At 38.8% G+C, this 26,122-nt stretch overlaps 1 protein-coding gene across 11 annotated transcripts in view; it reads left to right on the top strand.

Moving 5' to 3' along the window:
- Positions 1-26,122, top strand: part of pcdh15 (protocadherin related 15) — a 1,032,943-nt gene that overhangs the window by 622,675 nt on the left and 384,146 nt on the right. For all 11 annotated transcript variants that reach the window (XR_010005016.1, XM_062977492.1, XM_062977488.1 and 8 more), the window contains one exon: positions 21,079-21,239. Coding sequence is in view for 10 of the 11 variants with exons in the window: in XM_062977492.1 (XP_062833562.1) it covers positions 21,079-21,239 (161 nt within the window). In the remaining variant the exon portion in view is untranslated. The remainder of the gene's footprint in view (positions 1-21,078; positions 21,240-26,122) is intronic.

Raw genomic sequence — 26,122 nt, 5'->3', positions numbered from 1 at the left:
ATCTCCCACTCTGGACATTCCACAGGTATATAAACTCCACTTTCTTTACCACCATCAGATCCTCTGAAGATGCCAGCCACAGATGTTGGCAAAACATCAGGACAAAGTGCTGCTAGAACACAGCCATACAGCCCAGAAGCCACACAACACAACATATTAATTCATGCATGGAAAATTCAATTTCATGAACAAAAATGATATGGGTTTTTTTTTGGGTTTTTTTGCAAATCAATTATGTGTGATTTTTCCAGAATAAATTCTCAATGACATTGTTTTCTGTGCAGAAACCAGAATATTTTGTGCAGGAAACAAAGATCAGCACCACCCTCTTTTTTAAGCTTTAAGTGTGAGGTACCAATTAACTGTGCAACTAAGGAAGTATAGTCCAAACAGTTACCCCCAAAGATCCTGCTGCTACAACACTTGTTTTATGAGCACTAGAGCTGGCAAGGTTAATATTCAACTGAAGAGTAAAGTTCCACATAAATTTAAGGCTTATGGGATGTTATGTATATATGCATACATGTATTTTATCAGAACCACAAATCCACCTGAGGACACAAAGAACAAAACAATTGCTAGATGACAGGGGAGAGGCATACACTTTAAGCAGGGTACCTCCCAGGAAATACTTAGCATAGTTAAAGACAATCCTTTTCAAAACTCGGCTCACAGTACATCCATTCCTCATTCTTCCTTGCATCTGACTACTTTTGTAAGTAGGTCAGACTTCATTTTGCTGCTGCTGTGATTGTTAAACATATTGGCTGCCAGAAAGCAGCACTGAAATTCTGAAACTCAGCTAGAGGCCTGTCAGGAGTATGGCTCAATCTTCTTCCTGACCACCTGCTGATGAATAGAGCCTGGGCAAATAGAGATCACACATCAGACATTGTGCTCCCACAGGGATGGGCATATGTATGTGGATAAGGACAGCAACATTTCACCTAGGGCTGCTCAGGCAGGGAGATCCAGAAGTGCTGCTGTATGAGGGAGAGATCCCAGGAGAAAGGAAACTGCAAGAAGAAATCTCTCTTAACTGATACTGAGTGAAGGCAATATGGGGTGTTAGGGCATCTGAGTTGGGCAGGTTCACACCATCCAGCACAGTCTTTGAGTCAAAAATGTGATGCAGCAGGTAAAAAAGCCAAAGGGATTTTGGGCTGCATCAAAAAGAGTATAGTGTCTAGATCAGGTCTGCACAACTTTGCAGTAGTAAGGGACAAAGATTAAATAGGCTAAGCCTCTTGGGGTTGTAAATAGGTTTTTAGCATATTACTTTCCAAGCAAGGTATAACTAATGTTTAATTAGGAATGCTGTTGTTGTGTGCTTCAAGTCATTTCAGACTTAAGGCACCCCTAAGGTGACTGTATCACAGAGTTTTCTTGTCAAGATTTACTTAGAGAGGATTTGCCTTTGTCTTCCTCTGGGGCTGAGAGAGTGTGACTTGCCTAAAATCTCCCAGTGGTTCAGAACAGCACCAAAAGCTTGTGAAGGCCAAATGTTGCCTATGGGCCACATGTTCTGCAGACCTGGTCTAGATGAAGGGAAATCATGGTGCCCCTCTATTCTGCTTAGGTCAGACCTCACCTGGAATACTGTGTCCAATTCTGGGCACCATAATTCACGAGGGATATGGACAAGTTAGGTGCCCAGGGGAGAGCGACTAAAATGATCAAAGTTCTGGAGACCCTGCCCTATGAAGGGTGGCTTAAGGAACTGGGTATGTTTAGCCTACAGAAAAGAAGGTTGACAGGAAACATGATAAACATTGAAAGGATGTCATATGGAAGACGGAGCAGGCTTATTTTCTCTTGTCCTGAAGACTAAGACTCAGAGAAATGGGTTCAAATCACAGGAAAGAAGATTCCACCTGAACATTAGGAAGAACTTCATGATTGTAAGATTTTTTCAGCAGTGGAAGTTGCTGTCTCAGAATGTAGTGGAGGCTCCTCCTTTGAGACTTTTGAACAGGGGCTGGCTGGCCATTTGTCAGAGGTTCTTTTGCTGCATGGCAGGGGATTGAACTGGATGGTATGGTCTCTTCCAACTCTATGAGTCTATGGTTCTTTGATTCTATGATTCTATGAATTTCACCACCCTGATATGGTTGCCTGCACTTCTCAGAGTCTACTTGCAATATTTGAAGCCATCCCCTCCCTCTACTCATAAAGACCATAATGGAACCCAGTTCTCAGAACATAAGGAGTCATGAACCCTCAGGATTACTACACCCTTCATATGCAGAAAGGGCTGCAGACTAGACTTGTGCATTTGCATAGAATCGCTATCTATTTCTGTTTGTTTCATTCATAAGGCTCCCATTTTCATTTTCAAGGGCCTTCCAAAATGGGCACCTCTCCGAATGGGCATTTTCTTTCCACATCTGAAATTACGAAAATTTTCTATCCATTGGAGCCAATGACCAGATGTCCTAAGGCTCCCCTTCTCCTCAGTTTTAGGGCTAGAGGGGTGACAATTGCCAGACACGCAGGGCATATCTACCACTCTTAGCCCACCAAGCTTTATAACATTTGGGTCATCCCCCAATTTTTAGGGATTTTTTTTTCTTTCTATAAATCAAATCTCCTTTAAAATATTCCCTCTTTTTCCCTGCTGACCCCACCCTCTAACTTCTCCAGGAGCGACAGCAGGAGGAGGGCAGGGCACCACTCCTTCCTGCCAAATGTCAAAGATGCTCCACACACCACACACACAGCGCAGTGCCAGCCCCACTAATTCACTATCTTTACTGCCGGCAATGAGGGGAAATTCTCCTCCTCTTCCCATCATTTTTGGCAATGGCATGGTTTGTCTTTATATTCTTCATTACAACCTGGATTAAAAGCATCAGATTAAAAGCTTCAGAAGATACCACTATTTCTGAGATGTTTTCGCCTCCATCAGCAGAAGAGAACTGAGTTTAAAGAAAGGGCTTAACATACCACTATTTCTGTGATGCTTTCCCCTCCGTCTGCAGAGCGGTAGTGGATGAAGTGAGGTAGGCAGCAGGTGAGGTGGACAGCATTATCATCCTCTGATTGGCCCAACAGACAGGGCTCAGAGGGAAATAGCAATTACCCATGGGACCACGTGAGAAATGCCAAGTGGTCCAAAAAGCAGGCAAAAAAAAAAAAAAGTATCTGCTCCCGCTTTCTTTCATACCGAGCTTATTTTTGGTCTGGGGGAAACAAATGAAACAGGAGAAAAGGTTACCACACTCCCAATGGCCCAACATCACTCCCACCCCTTCCCCATCTTTGCCCATTTTTTGTGATATCAAATGTTAGCACAGATAAATTGGTATCTTTTTGTTTAGTCTCTAAAGTACTGCTAGAGTATCTTTTATTATTCTTTTCCTTCTCGGTCTAGGTGCTTGTTTAATGAATTAAAATATTTAGGTCACCTTCAGACACATGGTAAAGGGTCTTTTCACATTTTAATTTCACTATGTTTCATGGTCCTTCTCTCTGCACAGTGGGCCCAAAGGAATGTGCTAAATTAACTAGACAATGTGACATTTCATTCACACTTATTGTAATCATCTTCTTATTACATCAGGATGAGTCATTAAGCCATGCAGGGGCTCATGTTTATTCTTGTTTTATTCATTATCAGTTATCTTATAAATGTATAAATTTCAGATGTTAGTTTTTCTAATCAAAGAAACACTAGGTGCAGATATTCATTTATATCACTTTTATGGATAATGAAAAGGGAAAAAAGAGGGAGGGGGAGAAGGACTCGATCCTAGTTTTCAAAAAAGGTATTGCAATCTGAAATGAAGGTAGGGAAGAATGCTAATCATGTTCTATATTACCATTATAAAGAATATTCCTTGGTGAAACAGAACAAAGAGAAGGCTGTGGTCATATTGACAAGCCACATAAACTATTCACTTATAAAATGTTATGCGCTTGTACCCTCTTTTCCAAACCTGTTGTTCTTTTCCCACAACTTATACTACTTGAAGTATTGTCTGTTGTGAAAGACCTGGATTCTATTTCGACATAGCATGTGTTTATTCATGGCCAACTCACCAGTGGTCTCCCAGCAGTTTCTTTTGATTTGCCTTACTTCAAAGGCAAATCATATTTCATAGGCTTTTCAGTATTGTAACTGTTTTCCAATACTGTACTATTTTCAGCACAGTTAAATCCAATAACTTTTGAAAGATGCAATGAAGCAAATTTTCTGTTGATTGCTGTTGTTCCAAATGAGTGTTTCCAGAAAATGACATCTACAGTTGGTATGGTGGTAAAGTTGGACTGAAGTCTTTCTTAAATTCTAGTAGAAAGCAAACATATCCAACAACAAAATCCTGGATAAGAAAGAACAGCAGAAAATTAGAACTGTGGTACAAGATTTTGACGTTTTGTTCTTAAATGCCACTAAATCAGCTTTGACATATTCTGGCCCTTTGAATAAGTGACCTCCAAGGCATCCTATTACCATCATCATCATAATCGAGTAGAGTTTTTTTCCATTCAAATATTACACTAATAAAAAACCCAAATTGTTATTATCTAACAGACATGTGAAAAAGGGGTACATAGTTGCTCCAACCTGGATTTCTTGTTTCTCTTCACATCAGAAGTGATTTTCTAAAGAGGACAGTACCAGCTTGCCCAGCTTCATCCAGCCTGAATTTACACTGCCATATAAACCAGTTCCAGAATGCAGATTAACTGCATTGAACTGGATTATATAAATCTACATTGCCATATCGTTCAGTTCAATGCAGTTAATCTGCATTTTGAAACTGGATTATATGGCAGTGTAGAGCCAGCCTCAGTGGGCTTCCATAGCTCCATGGTGATTTCAACCCTAGTCTCCAGAAACCTAGTTCAACATTCAAACCACTATATTACACTGGCCCATATTTCCTTTTTAGTAGAATACAGTTATGAATCATGGGTCTACTTACATATTGTTAAACTGAAACTGCTAGAATTCCCCACCATTGCCTAGGTGACTAGAGCTGCTGGGAGTTGTACTCAAATAACAGCACAAGGACTGCACGATTCCTGTCTCTGATTAAAAGATATGAGAAACATGATAAACCATTTGCCCTGATGTTACAAGAAAGGATTCATTGCAAGCCTTGTCCTTGCTGCTGTTTTGGAGACCTGTTCTGCAATAAATAAAATGAGTAATTGATGCTTGGTAAGAGAGAACAAAAAGGTTGTCCCTTGTTTTTATAAAGTTGCTTGACATCACAAATGCCAAGACCTGCCTACAGGCACAAGACTAAGTGCCAGAGCTTGGGTCAAGGGCTGGTGATGACTTTGACTCATTGTTAACTCTTTTGATGCCACTTCACCACCAAGAAGTGCACGGCATTAATGTGAAAAAGATGTTTCTCTCCTCCTCAAGTGTTGCACTGACAAGGAACATTTGAAATTTAGCTTTAGGGGTTATGCAAGGATATATTTATGGCACTGCCTGATAGGGTTGGGTGAATTTTTCATATGCCCATTAAATTAGTATCAAATTATAATCTAAAGCACTTTTGAAGCGTGTTTCGACACACCTTCTCACTGCTATCCTAATATTAAGAATTTGAATCAAAAGCCACCTTTTTTTCGTCTGTCTCGGATGTCTTCAGATGTAGCTGTGACCAAGCCCCATTGAAAGCTGAAGCCAAACATGTTGGCATGTCTCTCAGCCAATCAGGGCTGACAGAAGAGGGGAGGGAAAGGTGGGGCCATCGTTCTTGTAGCCTTTAAAAAAATGTTGTTTTAAAAAACTTTGAAAATTCCTAAAATATGGGTCAAATATTATCAAATCTGATAGGCAAAGAGTAGTAAATATTTTCTGCGATTCTGGCAAATTTCATCCCAATCACTTTAAAAATGAAGAAGAACAGAGCCTCTGAATTTTCCCCATTTATTTAAGGGGAAGCGAGAAGTCATATGCCTGGACAAAACTACGTTTCCCAAAAAGCATTGGGCTGAAGCAGACGTTTCCCCAATAGTACTATGCCCACTATAAAACTACAATTCCCAGATGTCCCAGGCCCTCTCTCCTCTTAACATTCCCCACACCCTTTTGTCCTCACTTGACCATCTTGACCAAAGTTTCATATGTGAATTCTTGGAAGGTATGAGAAGTTTAGAGAGAGAGAGAGGGAGGGAGGGAGGGAGAGGTTTGAGTGTTAGACTCCGATTGTGGCTTGATTCTCCACTCATCCATGGAAACCCACTTGGGCAAGTCACACACTCTGAACCCCAGAAAAGCCAATGAAACAGGAAATAGCACTTTCAAACCAGGAACAGATTTCCTTATTAAGAGGCTGATGGCCCTCTGTCAGGATTGATTTGATGATGTACTATGATTTCTGTTCCTGGGTGATAAATGTCCTTTCCTAATTGGTTAAGTCATAGAAACATGGCTAAACTTTATTACACTGCCTGTACTTTGTCTTTGCGCAAGGGACATGGTGCTATGATAGCAAAATATGGTTTCCTGGGACACTGTGTCCACCAATTTCACTGAGTTTCAGCCACAAAAACAAAGTTTCTGAAGTAGAACAATGACTTTCAAAGTAAAGATAACCAAATGAAACAGGAAATAACACTTTCACACCAGGAATAGATTTCTGCAATTATTAAAAAAAATTTTTTAATATAAGTTAAGAAAATTCGCCATAAACCAGAGGATAAGGGAAATGTTCTGAATTTTAGTGAGCTATCAGTGTTAAATGTGTTCTACCACTGTACCAAGTTTGAAGAGGATAGTTAAAAAAATGGGGGTGGGAGAGTCCTGTAAATTTTCCCCCGGTGCTGTTTTTGGCCAATGTGCATGTGTGTCCGCCATTAACGAATTAATTATGAATATTCCAAATATTCATTATGTTTCAATTTTTGGGGGGTCAAAATTCAGAAGTAGTTTCAGAAACGAAACGCCAGCTCCCCCTACTTTAAAAGCGAGTGTTGAACCATTTTTTTCATGGATCGCACATGCCTACTACCTGAACTAAGTTGCCATTAACACTGTTTTTAACTGAACTTCATTCTTATCTCTACAATCCTACTTCAAAAGACTGGAGTAATGAATGTGGGAAGTAAATTAGGACTCCTTTCATGAGCTCTGTAGTTATCCAAGTTTGTTTAGTAGTCCCAGAAATCATTTAGCCCATCTATATGTTTAAAAATTCAAAAAACCAAAAATGGAGATTGTTATTGAAGCTTTTTCATTCTATGCAGCAGTGGGTGCAACTAAAAATGATACTCCATGGACAATTTCTTGTCCATGTGCCATGGCTTCTGGTCTGTGTCATGTTTCCGGTGAAGACAGAAACAGTGGGCACAAGTATAGTACCAATCCTGGGCACATTAGGAAGAAAAATGCTGGTTCCCTACATCAGATCAGCTGAGAGGTACTGGTATAAATCTTGTATCTGCTAATTTCATATTAGTCCAGAATTCATGGGGTAAAAATATATGAGTAACAGAATCTAGTCCTGGATGGACAGATTATTGTGAAGATTTCCTGCATCAGTTTTAACATAGATAAAAAATCAGAGAATGATAGAGAAAGCTACCTAAAAACATTTATATTAAAGGGGCACAGGAATGCTCCTTAAATCAACATAAGTTTGAGACAAAAACAAAAAGGCTCCCACCATTAAAGTCCTTGTGGGGTTTTTTCCCAAGATGTGGGGAAAAGGAAAATAATCATCTTGCCACACAGCCATCGGAGTTGTCCCATGATGTCTCATGTCATCGGGGACAAAGGGTGCTCACCAATGCATCGTCTTCATCATGGAAAGAAGTGACAAGTGGAGTGCCGCAGGGCTCCGTCCTGGGCCCAGTTCTGTTCAACATCTTTATTAACGACTTAGACGAAGGGTTAGAAGGCACGATCATCAAGTTTGCAGACGACACCAAACTGGGAGGGATAGCCAACACCCCAGAAGACAGAAGCAGAATTCAAAACGATCTTGACAGACTAGAGAGATGGGCCAAAACTAACAAAATGAAGTTCAACAGGGACAAATGCAAGATACTTCATTTTGGCAGAAAAAATGGAAATCAGAATGGGGGACGCCTGGCTTGACAGCAGTGTGTGCGAAAAAGACCTTGGAGTCCTCGTGGACAACAAGTTAAACATGAGCCAACAATGTGATGCAGCAGCTAAAAAAGCCAACGGGATTCTGGCCTGCATAAATAGGGGAATAGCGTCTAGATCCAGGGAAGTCATGCTCCCCCTCTATTCTGCCTTGGTCAGACCACACCTGGAATACTGTGTCCAATTCTGGGCACCACAGTTGAAGGGAGATGTTGACAAGCTGGAAAGCGTCCAGAGGCGGGCGACTAAAATGTTTAAGGGTCTGGAGAACAAGCCCTATGAGGAGTGGCTTAAAGAGCTGGGCATGTTTAGCCTGCAGAAGAGAAGGCTGAGAGGAGACATGATAGCCATGTACAAATACGTGAAGGGAAGTCATAGGGAGGAGGGAGCAAGCTTGTTTTCTGCTGCCCTGCAGACTAGGACACGGAACAATGGCTTCAAACTACAGGAAAGGAGATTCCACCTGAACATCAGGAAGAACTTCCTTACTGTGAGGGCTGTTCGGCAGTGGAACTCTCTCCCCCGGGCTGTGGTGGAGGCTCCTTCCTTGGAGGCTTTTAAGCAGAGGCTGGATGGCCATCTGTCGGGGGTGCTTTGAATGCGATTTCCTGCTTCTTGGCAGGGGGTTGGACTGGATGGCCCATGAGGTCTCTTCCAACTCTACTATTCTATGATTCTATGATTCTATGAGTGTAGGAAACCCAGCGTCCCACACCCCACCTCACCCAGTTCCAGCTGAGGGTTATCCCATAGGGAAAGCGTGGAGCGTGCGGCTTCCTCCGATTGATTCTGTGGCAACACAAAAAGCCTTCTTTGTTGATGTAGCAGTGACATGTTCCGGCACCTACATACTTCACCCATGGAGCTCTGCCAGCATAATTTGATGGGAGCTGGTGGGCTCAGTGGGTGTAGTATGGTGGAGCTGGCGCATGCCACCAAAAAGTGCCAATTGTGATGAAGTCGATAGTGACTGTGGCTTTTGCACAGGTGTGTGGTGTTCCTTCCAGTGTGAAATGAAAAGCATATGCAAAGATCAGATTTCACTACAAGGGGTGTTTTCTTGTTATAATGAATTGTTACATTCTCATTCTTTTATGATGGTTTTTTCATATGTAAGAATAGCCATATCTCATTTTGTCTTCACATATAAGCTCTCCATATGTAAAGTAAGAAGGGGGGCAAAGACATATAAGCTCTCCATATGTAAAGTAAGAAGGGGGGGGGGCAAAGGGATATATTTAAAATAGAAAACAGAAACAAATAGAAGAACACTTGTCTATTTTAGGCAATGAACAAGTTAATAGAACAATTGGCATACTCATTACTCTCCCTAGTTTTATTTTCAGAGTTTATCAATATCTTTCATTTCTTTTTCTTCACTTTCATTATCTCATTTTGCTTTTACCACCCTTAATATTTTGATGCCATTTATAAATTTGCTCTCTTCATTGATCCCCCTTAACTCTGTTTTTTTAAAATATATATATATCTTAAAGGCATCTTCAATAAGAACCAGAAGAAATGAAGTTACTGTTTGGTTTTCCATTGTGAGACTGACAACAGAAAACAACTATCCATTTTTTTATTCCACAACTAGTAAATTTCTTTAGGAGTATTTGGTCATGGATATTGTCAAAAGCTTTTTTTGCAAGTCCAGGTACTGCATACCTGCCATATCACTCAAGTTCCACATTATTGACATTCTCAAAGAAATCATGAGAAACAATGGAGTGTTAGAGAGGGCATGTTGACTCTTCTGAACATGTCTTGTCCGTATATCTACTGGAAAATCTTTGAGAACACTTTCCAAGAACTTACCCAGAACACTAAGTTAACTGCTCTGTAATTTTTCTCTATCCCTGCCCCCAGATCCCTTTTAAAAATTCATTGGTACATCTATTGTTTACTTCCCCATTCAGAGGCAGAGAAACTGATCTTGAAATCTAGTTGTATAATTTGTTTGACAACCAGCAATTTCATATTTGAGTTCTGTAAGAAGTTTTGGATAGATATTCATTTACATTAAATCAGAAAGTATATTTATTTACTGTGCATTGTGATATTTTCTTTAGTTCTAGAAAATTTTGAATGGAGGGGTAAAAGGAAACAGAGGAAACATAATATTTTCCTTGTTTTTATAGTACTGAACTACCATTTTTTTTAAAAAAAAATCCTGCTGTAGCCTCTTTTCAAATCTTGGCAGTCAGTCTAGGGACAGAGCTAGTGTTGAAATAGGCCAAGCTCCCTTTCTCCCCTGCATTTGCTGTAATAGTTTAGGATAGTGTTTTTGTTTCCATATCAACCATAGGAGATTGAAGGATAAGCTCTAGGGATCCAAACAGTCCAGTTTCTTTTATTTCTTTTTCAGCATCTAAGAAATGCTGAAAACACTGACTCAAGACTCACCTGGCTTTGCATCCTAATATGAATTCCTCAGGATAACTGAATCCTTTGAACACCCATAGGAATTTCAGACTTTATGGATAATTGCAATAAATAAGAATCCTGCTTTATTAAACTGCAATTCAAATAAACTATACATGCAGCCTGTTCACTCCCATTTTATCCCTCCTTTTGTACAAGTTAGTAAGTAGACTCAGAAATTGAGAGTTACACATTATATCCAATCTTACAGTAATGGTTTATTGCATCAAAACAAGAAAGGCTCCCTAACCAAAAACAAAACATGATTGAACTGTGGTTCAAAATCCATGCTTCCTTGGACAAAACAAAGCATACTCCCAGGTTCAGTCATCTTTGTCAATTCTGTAATTCCCAGTTTGTTTACCCAAAAGGAAAAAGTGAATAAACTGACAGAACAAACACACTGCAGCTTGATAATACAGAACAACACACTGAGGACCTTATCAACCGCCCCACCCCACTCCCATTTTAAAACATTTCTAATCCATTGAGGGTATGATTTATGATGGAGTTCTTCTCATGATGAACTTCCCCTCCGCTCCAATAGGACTCATTAGGGAAATTTCAGAAACAGTCATAAAAGAGGGAGGAGGGAGAAGATGGTCAGAGATTGTCTTTTGGACTCAGGAACCAGGATATAATTGGAGGAAACACCAATACATGTGGGATAGGGGCTGTCAAATTTACCTAGGCTGAATCACTTCAGTGACAGGGAGAAAGGGGCATTCCTGTGAATGGTCCTCCCTACCAAGCATTGACATTTCTCTCCCAAAATCCTGCTTTGTTAGCCTGGCATGGTAATTTTTTTTAAAAAATAATGTAACCATTGAAATTACCAGAATTTCAAAATATCTTTGTTTTTGTTTTTGTTTTTTTGTCTGTATTTTTAAATCTTTTAAAAGCTTTTAAAGCTTTTTAAATCTCAGACTTCTGCAATGGAAAGTACTGAGATTGGAGAAAACCTGGTGTCCCCAGAGTGCTGTCTCTTTAATTCTTCCTTCACACTGCTTTTTCCTGTCTCTTTTCAAATGTAAACGCAAGTCAGGAAGGCAATAACTGGTCATCTTTTGCTGAGTTCTTGAAGCATCACAAATAAGTTCCCCACATTGCAGTGCTTTTGTATGAGGAGTTGGGGGCATCATTGAAAAACAGATGGAAAGAGGGAGCAATGAGTTTTGGTAAATTCTTCTACCTAAAGAAAACCTTGCAATGCAAGAGACACCACAGCAAAGCCTGCTGCCCCACCTTCCAGCTGCACAGTTGTAATTCCATTAGGTTGCTGCAAACCCAGCACAAGAAACACTTCAAAGGATCCTCCTGCTTTCCTCCCTTCACTCCCTACCCCCTCTGGCTCATTCAGAGATCTGAATTCCAAGAGATTTCTCTACTGGCAGCACAATAAATCAGTGCCTTCCTTCTCCTCCAGAGCAGCAGAATGGGAGGGAGGGAAAAACCCCAGTATCCCCAGTGGTTTTTCCTAATATTTTCTTTTTTAAAAAATGGAATGGACAGAAACTACACTCACTGGTGTGATAAATCTGAAAATGGATTATTTCTGGAGAAAAGGCAAGAAAAAACCATATATGATAAGGAATGACAAATGGAATTATGTGCTTTGTAATGCTGCAAGACTAAAGGCCATGAGAATATGATTTCCCCCAAGAAATATCTATATATTATATTATATATTATATTACATATAATGCGTGTATGTGTGTATATATATCAGATATGTGCCAGACCAGTGGCAGATGGATGGAGAATGTTTGTGTGAACTAATCCACACAGTGCAAAAAAAGAAGAAAATAGCAATATAATATTTAAAATAAAGAAAAATTTTAACCACAGAAACTTAACAGTATTTCAATGGAAGATCCCAGGGGCCATCCAGTTAACCCCCTTCTGCCATGTAGGAAAATCATAATCAAAGTACCCTCAAAAGATGGCCACCCAGACTTTGTAATCATCATCATCATCATCATCATCATCATCATCATCATCATCATCATTGCAAGGGCATAGAGATGCCAAACGGACAAACCATAAAGTGCAATCAGCCTGAAGTCTACAAATATCTGGGCATACTACAACTGGACAATATCAGGCATGGCCATGTTAAAAATGTGGTCAACAAAGAATATGTCCAAAGGGTCAGAAAACATTTGAGGAGCAAATTAAATGGTGGAAATACAATCAAGGCTATCAACACCTGGGTCATACCCATCATCAGATACACTGCTGGAATTGTGAACTGGATGAAAGCAGAGCTGGATGATCTGGACAGGAAAAAAAAACTGATGACAGTCCATACTCATTACACCCATGTAGTGATGTCAACAGACTTTACCTGCCCAGAAAATCAGGAGGCAGAGGGCTTCTGCAAGTGAATAAAACATTAGAGGAAGATTATCTGAAAGACAGGCCAGAACCAACATTGATGGAAGTCAATAGTAGAAAACTGCTTAGAGTGCAAAAGACAAAGAGTGAATACTGTAAAAATACAATGCAGACAGAAGAGAAAATTCCTGAGAAAAATTGAGAGCAAATTTGACATGGATGTCAAACATGGATGTGGGTCACAAATGGAACTTTGAAAAAGGAGACAGAGGACCTGATTCTTAAGGACAAGAACAAGCAATTAGAACAAATGCCATCAAAGCCAGAATTGAAAAGTCAACGACAGATTCCAAGTGTAGACTCTGCAAGGAAGTAGATGAAACGATGGATCACATCCTCAGCTGCTGCAAGAAGATTGCACAGACAGACTACAAGCAGAGGCATAATACCATTGCTCAAATGATCCATTGGAACTTGCGCCACAAATACCATCTGCCTGTGACAAAGAACTGGAGGGATCACAAGCCTGAAAAGGTTACAAAAAATGGACACATCAAACTACTTTGGGACTTCCGAATTCAGACTGACAGAGTTTTGGAGCACAATACTCCTTACCTCACAATCATGTTAAAAAATGAAGTATAGATCATTGATGTTGCAATCCCAGGTGACAGCAGGATTGATGAGAAGCAACTGGAAAAGCTTACACAATATGAGGATTTAAAGATCAAACTGCAAAAACTATGGCACAAGCCAGTAAAGGTGGTTCCAGTGGTGATCAGCACACTGAGGGCAGTGCCTAAAAACCTTGGCCTGCACTTAAACACATTCGGCATTGACAAAATTATCATTTGCCAGCTGCAAATTTTATTGATAAATGTCTTTCCATCAATTCCAGCTCATGATGACACTATCTTTCTTGGCAACATTTCTTGGCAACATTTGTCCAGACGAATTTTATCATAGACTTGTCCAAAGGCATAGACAGTTTTCCATGGTTGACTGTGGATTCCAACTCTGGCCTCCAAAAGTTCTAGTACAGTACTCTGACAATCATACCACACTGGTCCTCCTTTAAACAGCTATTACAATAAAACCTATTACATTTTTTGCTTCTAGAATATGTATACACATCCATATCTATAATTATAGTCTATCCATAGAGGATCGGAATATGCCACTAACATGCTAAAATACCCTAGATCCAAGGAGTTGCAATTTCACAAACAATGCCCCACTCCATTAAAAAGGTGGCGTTGCTTTCCTTTTATAGAAACTTGAGTATATTGTTTCTAAAATTTGATGTGCTATTCAGGATAAACCAGATTGAGACCGCATTTGAAGGATTTTCAGTTGGATTTGAAGATCCTGCTGTTCAGAGTTTTACTATGACATAGACAAATAATTTGTTATTTTTATGTGCAATAAAGAAAAAATCCCATTGAGACTAGTTGATCCAATGCTTGATAGATTAGTATCTGAACTTTTTGAAATCAAGTCTTACTATGTTAAGCAGAAAGCCACAGGCTTCCCTGCATAAGGGAGGAAATGCATTATTAAATCAGAGCTAGTAAACCTATGTTGTAATAATAATAATAATAATAATAATAATAATAATAATAATAATAATAATAATAATAATAATAATAATAACAACAACTCCCCATGGGGACTCAGGGTGCCTTCCAACATAGTAACAGGTAAACATTCAATGCCTATATAAACAAAAGACCAGAAAAGTTTTAAACAAAAGACAATACTATACATTGCACAATACATTTAAATAAACAATTGCATTAAATAATTATCATTCAAAGCAATTAAAAAACCAGCTGAGCTAAAGTCTCATATCAGTTCCCTTTCATCTTCTCTCAGGCTTTTCCTATTGATGCAGACTAGAACGGCATTGGCCTTTTCAGCTGCAGCATCACACTGTTGGCTCGTGGTCAACTAAGACTCCTTTCATTAGAATCCTAGCGTTGGAAGGATATGTACCTTTTGGTGTTGGGTTTCATTTCCTTCATCACCTTTCATCAGGAAAATAGTTTATCAGTATTTGGAGGGTCACAGCCTCCTCACAAAAAAAAATCCTAATTCCACTACCCTCCCATAGGAATAATGTTTTACAGAAAACAGCAAAGTAACTCAGGCTCTTATCTCTTCCTTATCTCTTTTCTTATGACCCCTAAGATGATTGTGAAGATGGCCTTAATATTTTTTACCTTGGCTCTTTTCTTCTGCTCTGGATTTCAGAGAGGCTTAATATTTGTTCATTTTTATTGAAACCCATTTACAAATCTACATTCTTTTTGACATTATGGCTATTTGACATGACCTCTTTATAATGTAATGTTTTCAGCCTCACTAGTATGTACTATAGTTAAATAGGTTGCTATGGATGAATTTGTATAGAACCCTTTTATGGGAAGAACAAGAGTTTCTGATTTACAGTGGACCTGCTCATTACATAAATTTGTTTGAGTTTGGTTTCATTTAGATGCATTGAGCTTTGAATACCATAGATTTTCTCTAGAGGATGTAGAAAATGAGTATACAGGTCTTCTCTCTAGTCCTCCAGTATGATTCCATAGTCAACTTCCAGCAGATGTTGACCATAGAATTGTGCTGGAAGCCTAAGTAGAAGACTACTCTATGCCTTTTCCAAGTCCTCCAGAACATATGCTTCAGCCAGAAGTTCAAAACAGCATTCGTTTCAGGTAATAAAAATAGCATTGAGCCATGGCAATAAAAGTGGTGTCAAGCTGCATTAATTCTACAGTGTAGATGCACCTTGAAGCACGAATGTTTGCTTAGAAAAAACTAATTCACTCTTACTGAGATAAAAACCAAAAAAAGATACATCTCAGCAAAAAGTCTATAAGATCACAGCCTGAACCACACTGAAACAATATGCAACAATCTGCCTTAAATCATTTCCGATACATCCCTGTGATGTAATTACTGGCTCTTCCAGATGAGGCAAATGTATGAGGTGGTTGCAGTATTTGCGGCTATTCTCAATTGTGTGTGTGAGGGTGTGTATGTCTTGTGTGTTGCCCAAACTATTGCAATCCTCAGCAGCAACTTCAAGATTATATTCCTACATCTGAGAAATTAACATTTATTTGTAATCCAAAACAGATTAAAGCAAAAGGCCTCATTTTGTTCTTCTTTCTTTGTTTTTATTTTTTAGACTAATCATGAATGAATTAAATTAAACCATTTCACAATGCTTATAATATTTTTACGAAATCAAAGGAGAAAATTTGCTCATGGAAACTTAGATCACCCCAGGAAAGTATGTCCCAGTTTTTAAAAATATTTGGAAGAGCCCAAGAATCTGATATCAATAGCTCCTCAAAATAACAGAACAAATGGGGACAGAAGTGACAAAAACTGGAAAACCCCAAGGAGCTATCTCACAAGAATTCTGATTTCTTTAGATTAGTGTGACTCCAGGTCTTGTTTTGTAACATAAACTTCTCTAATCTGTTGATATTTCAAGGTCTCACCAATGGCTCACTGGTAGTTTTCTCCTCTTGCCAATATTTGTAGCATCTGAATTCCTATCTGACATAGCCAGAGTTCAAAACTGAAAATACTACTCATTTCAGAAGTATGTATAGCTTTAGTTCAACAAAGAATTGCAGATTTGTCCCCTGTGAGAGTGTTAGGTGCAATTTTGTTTTATATTAACATGTGTGTGTTTATCTGATATACTCTTTCCCAGTGCAAATAAAAATGTGGGACTTTGACCAGCCGAACCGTTCTTTACTGCCTCTTTTTATTCCATAAGTTTGTGAAATAAAACAAAACCACTTGTCCTTACTTTCAAAACAATAGATAGCATTGCCACCACCCACTCTCCCCCAACATACCCTGCTCCTTTTCTCTTGTTTCTCTTGTTCTCTTTCTCTTATTCTCATGATCAGAACATCTTTGCAGAATGCCTGAGTCTATATTCCTTGTGTTACTGAAATCCTTCCCTATATATAAAGCCTCTTTACTTTAAGCCAGGGATGTGAATGATGTTTAAAGTATTCAACTTGGATGAGGGAGACCCAGGTTCAAATCTCTGCTTGGTCATGGAATTTATCATGTGACCCTGAGTAAGCAATCAATATTTCATTCGTGGTAAAAAGTGACAGATCCATGGAAATACCAGATGAGCCCTATTTAATTGACAGGGCAAGATACATAAGCAAATGAGAGGTAATCACAATAGTAGGAATTGAGTTTTGCAACATGACATGCTTTGGTGGAATTATTTCACATTGCAGCAAACTACTGGAGCCATCCCTTGTACTAGTGTTATACAAATATTAATGGAAGGTTTTGGTATTGCCAAAAAAAGAGGAGGTGAGTTTATCATTTCTCAAAAGAGTAAAATAAAGTTCGCACATTTTTAATAGTTGTTCACATTGTAATACCTTGGAAATAGTCCCATGATTTCAAAGCACTGAGCCATAGTGGTTACTAGAGATGTGCTATTGATAAAAAGATGTTTCTAAATTCATTACAAAACGGGGGGGGGGGGGGGGGGGTAGGCTGGCAATTCATTTCGAACTTGTTTTTAAATTATACCTGGCAAAAATGTTGTTACTATAATGAGAGTAACAAATGTTTGCTATTATTTCATTAAAGTTATTGCACTTAATTACTATAATTGGGGAAACTTCAGGGGCTCCTATCTCCCTCCTATCTCTCTAGAAGTTTCAGAAAGATTCACAAATCTACTGATTTTTGGGGATTTTTAAAAATATCCCCCCCCCCTTTTAAAAAGCCAAAACAGCAATCCCCTTGAACGTCTGACTAACAGTGTGTCTACATGACACATCATTAACCATAGAACTTCAATTTAGGACAGATTTACACTATTCCTTACTTACTTTAGCCCTCTTTGCAGAGACAATAATTTTATTTATTATTATTAGACTGACTCTAAACGGATGGCTGCTGGAGCCCTCGTTGGGACCTTCAGGTGCTGAGCATTGTAAATGTAGTTTAGGGCTGGGCCTTTTGCATTCACCGCCATAGGGGGCATCGCCTTCCCAAACTACATTTAAGATAGTGCCTTCCTTATGGCGATTGGGACCAAAGAAAAAGTATTGGTTTTTAAAGCACTTTATGTTCTCTTGGCTTTACCAAAGTTGATTAATGTTTATACTGAAAAATAAAACTTGTGAGGCATCCAAATGTTACAAAAACTTAAATATTATTGAGTGTGTTTTCAGTTTCTAAATTCCCGTCCTCACCTTTCCTGCATGTTTCTAATATCAATTTGTATGCACAAATTTAACGAATTTGATCTGAAATACGAATTAGAAGTGAAATTAAGTACACCCAAAGTTACAGTGGTATCAAACTGCATTCATTCAAAGTGTAGATGCACCCTTACTCTGGAAAAGGAGAATAACAGAAGACACTGTTAGAATAATTTGCTTATCTATTTGTGTGGCACCATTGTGTGCCTAAGCTTCTTGTTTTTCTTTGCCTGAATGCTCTTTCACCAGAGTGAGCTGTCAAACTGTCTGTATCTGGCTGTGCAGATATTGAGAGAATCCAATTCTTTTTTCTTGTCCTGTGTGGAAGTGGGTTCATAGGTAAAGCCAGAGTTGGACTTTTGCCTCTTATCCTACTCAAATCAAGTCTCCTGTTAAAATTTAGTTTCCATGTACAGATTCAGATGACTTGCAAGGAAGTATGCACACTGTGCTTTTTAAAATACATGTTTTTGAGAAGAGGACATAGGCAGATATTAGTGTGGAAAATGTCATTCCACCCAACATCAAAACCTTATCTGATCCTTTCAGATGTTTTGTGAATAGGTTATCAAGTTGGCATTTTAGCCTAAGGACAAAGGCAGTCTGGAGGCACCTAAAAAGAGCTCAAAATAGAAATGGAATCTTGAAAAAAGTTTTTTTAAGTTGACTTATAGACTTTAAGTTCATAAATGTAATAAAAGTGTCATGAGAACAGTTTAATGTGTTGCTTCAGAAATGTATAATTAAGTCAGATTGTTATAATATCTGACCCTGTAATTAATTCCTTTGGAAAATGAAAAATGAAAATGAAAATTACTATATCAGAACACACTAAAGGTCATAACAGGAGACCATCAGAAGACAGGACCAGACTAAAATTGTGATTAGAAACAAATTAGAACACGCGCACCCCTGGGAGCACAGTGCATAAGGAGGAAAGAATTAACCTTTTTCTTCTCAGTCATAATCTTAATAAAAATATACCTCATCTTGGCTACTGGTACCAATAGAATCTTCACCCCCTCTCCCCCCCCCCAAAAAAAAACCTTAATGAGAGTCAAGGCTATAGTTAGACAGAGAGAAGGTTTAAAAGGCTCCTTAAATATTCCTTACCTGATCATTATATTACTAGTAGAAAATTGTAGGCTTTTTTTGTTGGGGTGGTGGTGATTAAGATGTACTTAGTGCCATGTATGTTTGAACTCTCAGTATTAAAAGAATGTTTTATATTTTCAGTGTATCCTTTTACAGGTTAAGAGACTAAAATATTAATGGCTTGAATTATATGGGTGGGGAAAGGCAGAATATAATAGTGTATGCCTTAAATAGTCAGAAATAATAGACATGTTTAAATACAGCAAAGAAAAAAAATGAGCCAGGCAATCAGTTTTCTGAGAACTCTTTTTCATATGCCTGGTGACAGAGACTGATGAGCTTTAATCTCAAATTTTCTTTTGTCTATAAGCAATTTCATGGACCAAATTATCTCCTTTCTTCTTTTATTGTCTTCTTTTCTTCCGCATTAGAAAGTTGTTGCTGATTAATTTCATTGGCTATTGTCATTGCTATGTGTCTTTATGCCCCAGATTTCATTAAAAATGAGGTTTAAGGCAACATACAATTAAAACAAATCAGAGAAAAGAATAATGATACAAATAAACACACATATAGGTAAAAACACCCAAAAGTTACAGTCAAATGCAATTAAGCCATCTATAGCATTAAAAGGAATTGATAACATTTTCATTAAAAAAGCAAGATATCAAAACTGTACATTTCCATCCCACTATCCCCTTTTTGTTGTATGGTCCTTTTCCTTTGGTTTGTAAGATTGGGGCAGGGAACTGTCAGGTTAACTGTAAACTGGTAACTTTGTGGTTGAATGATGAGTTATGAATACTCAAATAAATGCCTCAATGAGAAAGACCAGGAAGAAGGCACTCTCCTGCATTTCTACCTGATATACATATTTCTTTATTGGATTTATGTTCTATCTTTCTTCCAAAATGGGATTATATGAAGATGGCAGAACTACCCTCTTGAGAACTGTAAAGCTGAGCAGAATATGGGTCTATGGGGGATATAGTCTGGACCTAAACTGGATTTACAGCAACAGTCCAGAGATGCATAGATTTACAGCCTTATCACACAAGGCAGAGTGTCCTAGGAGGCCTCTGTCCCAATTCACTTATGGAGCCCCATATTGCTCATTATATGATATAGTGTGACTTCTGGTTGGGTGAACTGGGGTGGCAGAATGGTAGGACACTGCCTCTGCCAACACAGAAGCCACCCCATGTTCCATTAGGGACAGTGGGACTTTGACAGAGTGGTGATGCTTTCCCACGTGATAAACATCAGCTGGAGGCCAGGGCACCAGGATTGCCCTGCTGCCACCCTGTTTCATAACGGAGATCTGTTTCACCATGAAGATTGAGGAATCACGATGCTGAGACCAAAGTCAGTCTGAGGACAGAAAAATATCCTTGGGAGCCACATGCAGCATTAGGGCCCATCCCTGCTGTATAGATTTTATTGTGGCAGTTCCTTTTTGTTCTTTACTAAGTTTAGAAAATAGACTTCTATGTTCAGTATTTGGATCAGCTGTACACTGGCCAACACACATTTCTGGATATATTTGACCTGTTGATTCTAAAAATTGGCACCAGTTTCCCTCTATCAGTTCTAGTTTTTGAGATATGGGACATATGCCATATACCAGTCTTCATCTGCTCATAGAAAATCAGGATAATCATATCTTAGAAACTAGCACTGATCAGGTCTGTGTAATGCAATTTTCTGAATTAGCACCCAAAATAACCACAAGAACTGGCATAAAAACCAAGACACTAAGATTTTTTGGTTGGGATGTGATTAGTGAAAATATCATGTAGAATTTTTGATCATATCAATGATATTATAATTGTTTTTTAAAAGCTGAATTGTACCATAAACCTGTCTTCTGTATTTTTCTTTCAGGGACAATCCTGGTAGACAGCATGTTGATCAAAGGTACAGCAGGAGGACCTGATCCCACCATTGAACTGACTCTAAAGGATAATGTAGATTACTGGGTTATCTTAGATCCTATCAATCAGAGGCTCTATCTCAACAGTACTGGACGAATTCTGGACAGAGATGTAAGTTGGTTTCTCTCTTCCCACCATTTACCTCATTCTGAAATGTCATTTACAGTAGATAATCGAGATCTTTGTGATTAATAAAAGCAGAGAATGTACCATGTAATCTTTTCACATTTGTTTACCCCGGTGGCGAAGTGCGTTAAAGCGCTGAGGTGCTGAACTTGCAGACGGAAAGGTCCCAGGTTCAAACCCCGGGAGCGGCGGGAGCGGCTGCTGTTAGCTCCAGCTCCTGCCAACCTAGCAGTTCAAAAACATGCCAATGTGAGTAGATCAATAGGTACCGCTCTGGCGGGAAGGTAACGGCGCTCCATGCAGTCATGCCGGCCACATGACCTTGGAGGTGTCTACGGACAACGCCGGCTCTTCGGCTTAGAAATGGAGATGAGCACCAACCCCCAGAGTCAGACATGACTGGACTTAACGTCAGGGGAAAACCTTTACCTTACCTAAACAAATTGCTGCAGTTGTTCATACTGCAACCAAAGAATGGGTTTCAAACACTGGAAATTAACTAGGAGCTCAAAATTATACAAATACATTTTATACTTCACAGAACTTTTGATAATAGTGATATAACTTTTGAATAATAAATGCTGTGGCCTACTCCAAATTAGAGAAGACTCCTTGAATCCATGAGATTTATCTAAAGGGCAGATTTATTATTTAGCAATTGATTCAATGTGTCTATTCCAGGTAACACTGGTACTTGATTTTTTTCAAAAACCACCTATGATTATGGGTAAAAATAAAGGCTATTCACAACTATTTAAGACCGAAATGTGAACCAGGCAGTCTTCCAGATATTGTGTTTCAGTATCTCTAGCCAGTATAGTCAATGACTCACCAGTATTACAACCCTACATCTAACTGCTTCATTCCCACTTCTGATCTAAAGTTTAGATTATGTTAATCAGGGTTTAAGATAAATGGTTAGCAACCTATACAATTGTTTCCTTTTACTGTTGGCCAAAATATTCTAGAAGCCCAAAGATGAAAACTGCCCTGTGGCAGTTCTCCAGGAATGTATGGAAAACAAAAATGCAGACATATAGACTCTTATTAGGCTGCATAAAATGAAATGGCTTATGGACTATGTTCAACACATCCTACATAATGTAAAACAGTCTTACACCAATGATTAACATTAAATGATATATTTCAGAAGAAGGAATTAGCAAAATGACTTATGAGTATTCCTTACCTAAGAAAACCCTGCAAAATTCATGGGGTCAACAAAAGTCTATTTGAAGGCACATACATACAATATAAGTGATACAACTGTTGAACACCTAGATAGCGATGATCAAAATATATTTTATTCATGGAAAATTATTTGTAATTTCTGCTTTTAATGATTTCAATTTTTCGGTTTATTGTTTGTGACAGGCCACAATTCTAGTTGCATTTAATTCTAAGAAATATAAGCAAATACTGCAACCATATCCTCAAGGCTATGCAAACTAATTTTGATTGTAATGTTCTTAAGTACCTAGTCTCGAATGTAAATTGGGCCAGCTAGTAATTCATTACTTAATTATAAGGCCAGCTCAAATTTTGTCAGGGGGGAAAGGGTCTGAACTGATTAATCTCTCTTGCACTTTGCTCAATAGGAACTGAGATAAGCCAAAGAGATTGACCATCACTAATTTGAAGGTAGACAAGAGTTTATGAGCAGTATTTGAACATGAGATTACATGCAAATATGAAAAAATAATTCCCACAAGATTGGATTAACAGTTCAGCAGTTCATCTGAATGAGAGGAACTCCAAGTTATAGTTACCCTAAAATTCTTTCCTTAATGTTTTCTGACTTCTCTCTCCTCCCATCCCATGCAAAAGTACAAAAAACAGCATCAGCCTATTCCCCAGTTAATTTTTAAGGAGACACATTTTTTTTCATTCTCCATCCCCCATGATCACATAATATTCAGGTAAACATGAATCATGTCTCTGAATCACCTATTGATGGATGAAATCATTTTCCTTGTATGATCCACACACACACACATATACTAGCATTTGGAGAACAAAGAAACCGAACAAAATGTAGAAGTTGACCATACATAATTTACCATATGTTGTTCCTCTTCTTTTGAGTAACTAACAGAAATCCAGGAAAATCGAGTTATAATGTGAAAAGGACATTATTTCTGTGTCACTTGTAGAAGTAAACATACAGTAATGTTTACAGAAAAACATAACAAATATGGTAGCCAGAGTTGCAATATTCAAGACAGGGCCTTGGAGGACATTGTGCCTTCAAACAAAAGGCTGGAAGAAAGCAATGCATTCCTCATAGACTGCCAATTAGCAATCCTTTGTGCAAAGCATATATATGCAAATCAGAAATTCATGTTGTGTATAGAGTAAGATAAAGCTTTTGCCTATGCTGGAGGTGCTATGGTAAGATAACAGCATTGCCTGTGGTACAGATCTTCACTTCCAATCATATTATCTGGTGGGAATGAGAGAGCGGGCCGTCTCAGTAGCTGCTCTACATTTCTGGAACTCCCTTCTTCCTAGGGAAGCCAGAATGGCTTCTTCCCTGATGTCCTTCCATCGGCAGACTAAAACATTTTTATTCAGGAAGGATTTAAAGAAGAATATTGTAAAGATCAAGTCAGGAGGTGCTGTGGTTTTAACTTTGAATATGTTTTAATAGTTTTTCATGGATTTTAACTGTGTTTTTTAAATATCATTGATATTTAATTCTGTTTTAATGTTTGTATATTTGTAGATTTTAAATTGCATTGAAATGCTTTTAATGTAAGCTGCTTTGAGATTCCTTTATAGAGAGAAAAAGTGGGGTAAAAAGAAACATATTGTACCAGAGCAGTCCCAGATTAAAACATTCATGTAAAATCAAAGTTTGTTAATCTGGTAGGGGTGTGCAAAATTTCAGAAATCTGTTCTGTTTTTGTTATTTTTGTATTTTGAATTTTGGATCACTACCCCCACATTTGTTCTTTATAGCAACAAATCTCAATACATACAACGGTAAATGTCCCTTTCATTCAGACAAACAAGGAGTGCATTTTAATTCCTTATCTCCCCTGCACAATTCACGAAAGATTGCCTTCAGTTGTATAACACTTTGGTGAGTGATTCAATTGGGAGTATTTCTGAACTCTCTCTTCTGCTGGAAAACAAACTATTGAAATTCAAAAGATACTTCCACCAGGTTGTTATGTTCTAGCCAGTGAAGAGGTGTATTCAGGTGAAGTCATCATCTGACAGACTAGTCAGCACAGTTTCCTTCTCCATAAAAGTGCCTATGATTTGAATGTACAGTCGGAAGAATGCCTATTGTGAAGGCCAAAAGGGTTTCTTCCCTCTGGCCAAGCCTGAAGCTTCTTTCTGTTGCCAGTCACTTCCTTCATTGCTTTACCTTTTCTTCAGTTTTTGGGGCTCCAGGGCATACGCTGTATTCTTGGGTGCATCTGATCTGGTGAAGCCCTGAAGCATCTAACTTTTTGAACTGAACAGCCAGATACACAGTCCTCTCTTTTATTAACTTATTTTTGAAAAGAACTTTATTGAAGGCTTTTAAAAGACAGATTTATAAGCTACTCGCTGCTCATTTTTATTTCAAGAGAGAATCATTGCCTTTCTGTTTGAGTTCAGCAGATTGAGCTACTTATTGTGAGACAAAGAAAAGAGAGCAAACATCCACTGTAAATTTAAAAAAGCATTTGGGCAGGATTAACTAAAGTAGAATTAGGTAATCATACAAGAAAGAACTCTTTGGTCAACATGTAATTTCATGCCCTTCTAAAGCATTCAGCTTAAGAGGATGGTTCCTCCTACAGGCTAATAAATGGTTGAAGGGATAGGGAGCAGGTAATAGAAATAAATTGATGTCATCATAATGGAAAGAAATAATAAGAAAGGTTGCCCACTCATCTGATTGGAACAGTGTTATTATCTTTCGTAAATGTTCTGAAGTGAAGAATGACCAGTTCTGAGGAAAGGTAAAGGTGGGGCAGGTCAAATGCAGAGCTTTGGATTGCCTGTGCCACTGTAAGTGATACTGTGAAAAAGCAAACAATGTATTATAAAATAAATGTTGATACATATACAACCAAGAAAATGCAATGATGTTTTCTGGAGTGCAAGAACGATAGGAGAAGTGAAGGATACATGAGGGGGTGATTTCACCTTTCGTCCCATACCCACCTCAAATCAGTCTGGCACCCCCGCCAGGGTCACTCCAGGGACTTTATCATAAAGGCCAGGTGAAGGGTCCCATTTTGCCTGGCTTCCAGCAAGGAAAGGAGGAGCAGCGGGAAATTCTGTTGCCTCACATGCAGCTCTCTCTCCATGATGCTTTCCCCATCCCATGGGGAAAGTATAACCTTCATTGGGGGCCCCCTGTGTTGGGGGAAAAGATTCCAGTGACACTTTCACCCTGGTTGTGGACTGGGCCTCCACCTGATGTCACACAACATGGTGTGATATCTGGCAAAGGGCTCCATCCATTAGATGGGGAGAAAGTGTCCTAGGATGCTTTCTTTCTCCCATCTGATGAGATCATAGGTGACAAGGGATAGCCATAGTGATTTTGTGCCTGGTGACCACTGCTGTGATGAGAAAAGGAGGAAAGTGATAAGGATAGATGTTAGGATTCCTTCCCACCTCTACTGCGGCCTAGGGACTAGCACTAAGGATTTTGTCCTACCTCCAGAGCAAGCTGGGTAAGCACCATTCCAGGATGAGTCCAGAATTCAACACTCTGCCTGAAGTAGTGTAGCAGTTCTACCCAGTCATCCCAGGACCGATCCAGAGTGTTGAATTCTGGATTCCTCCTGGAATGGTGCTTACCCAGGCTGCTCTGGAGGTAGGACAAAATCCTTAGTACTAGTCCCCAGGCTGCAGTAGAG

Source organism: Anolis carolinensis, chromosome 3 (genome assembly GCF_035594765.1).
Source record: "Anolis carolinensis isolate JA03-04 chromosome 3, rAnoCar3.1.pri, whole genome shotgun sequence".
Taxonomy (NCBI): Eukaryota; Metazoa; Chordata; class Lepidosauria; order Squamata; family Dactyloidae; genus Anolis; species Anolis carolinensis.
This window is presented reverse-complemented; position numbering and strand designations above follow the sequence as displayed.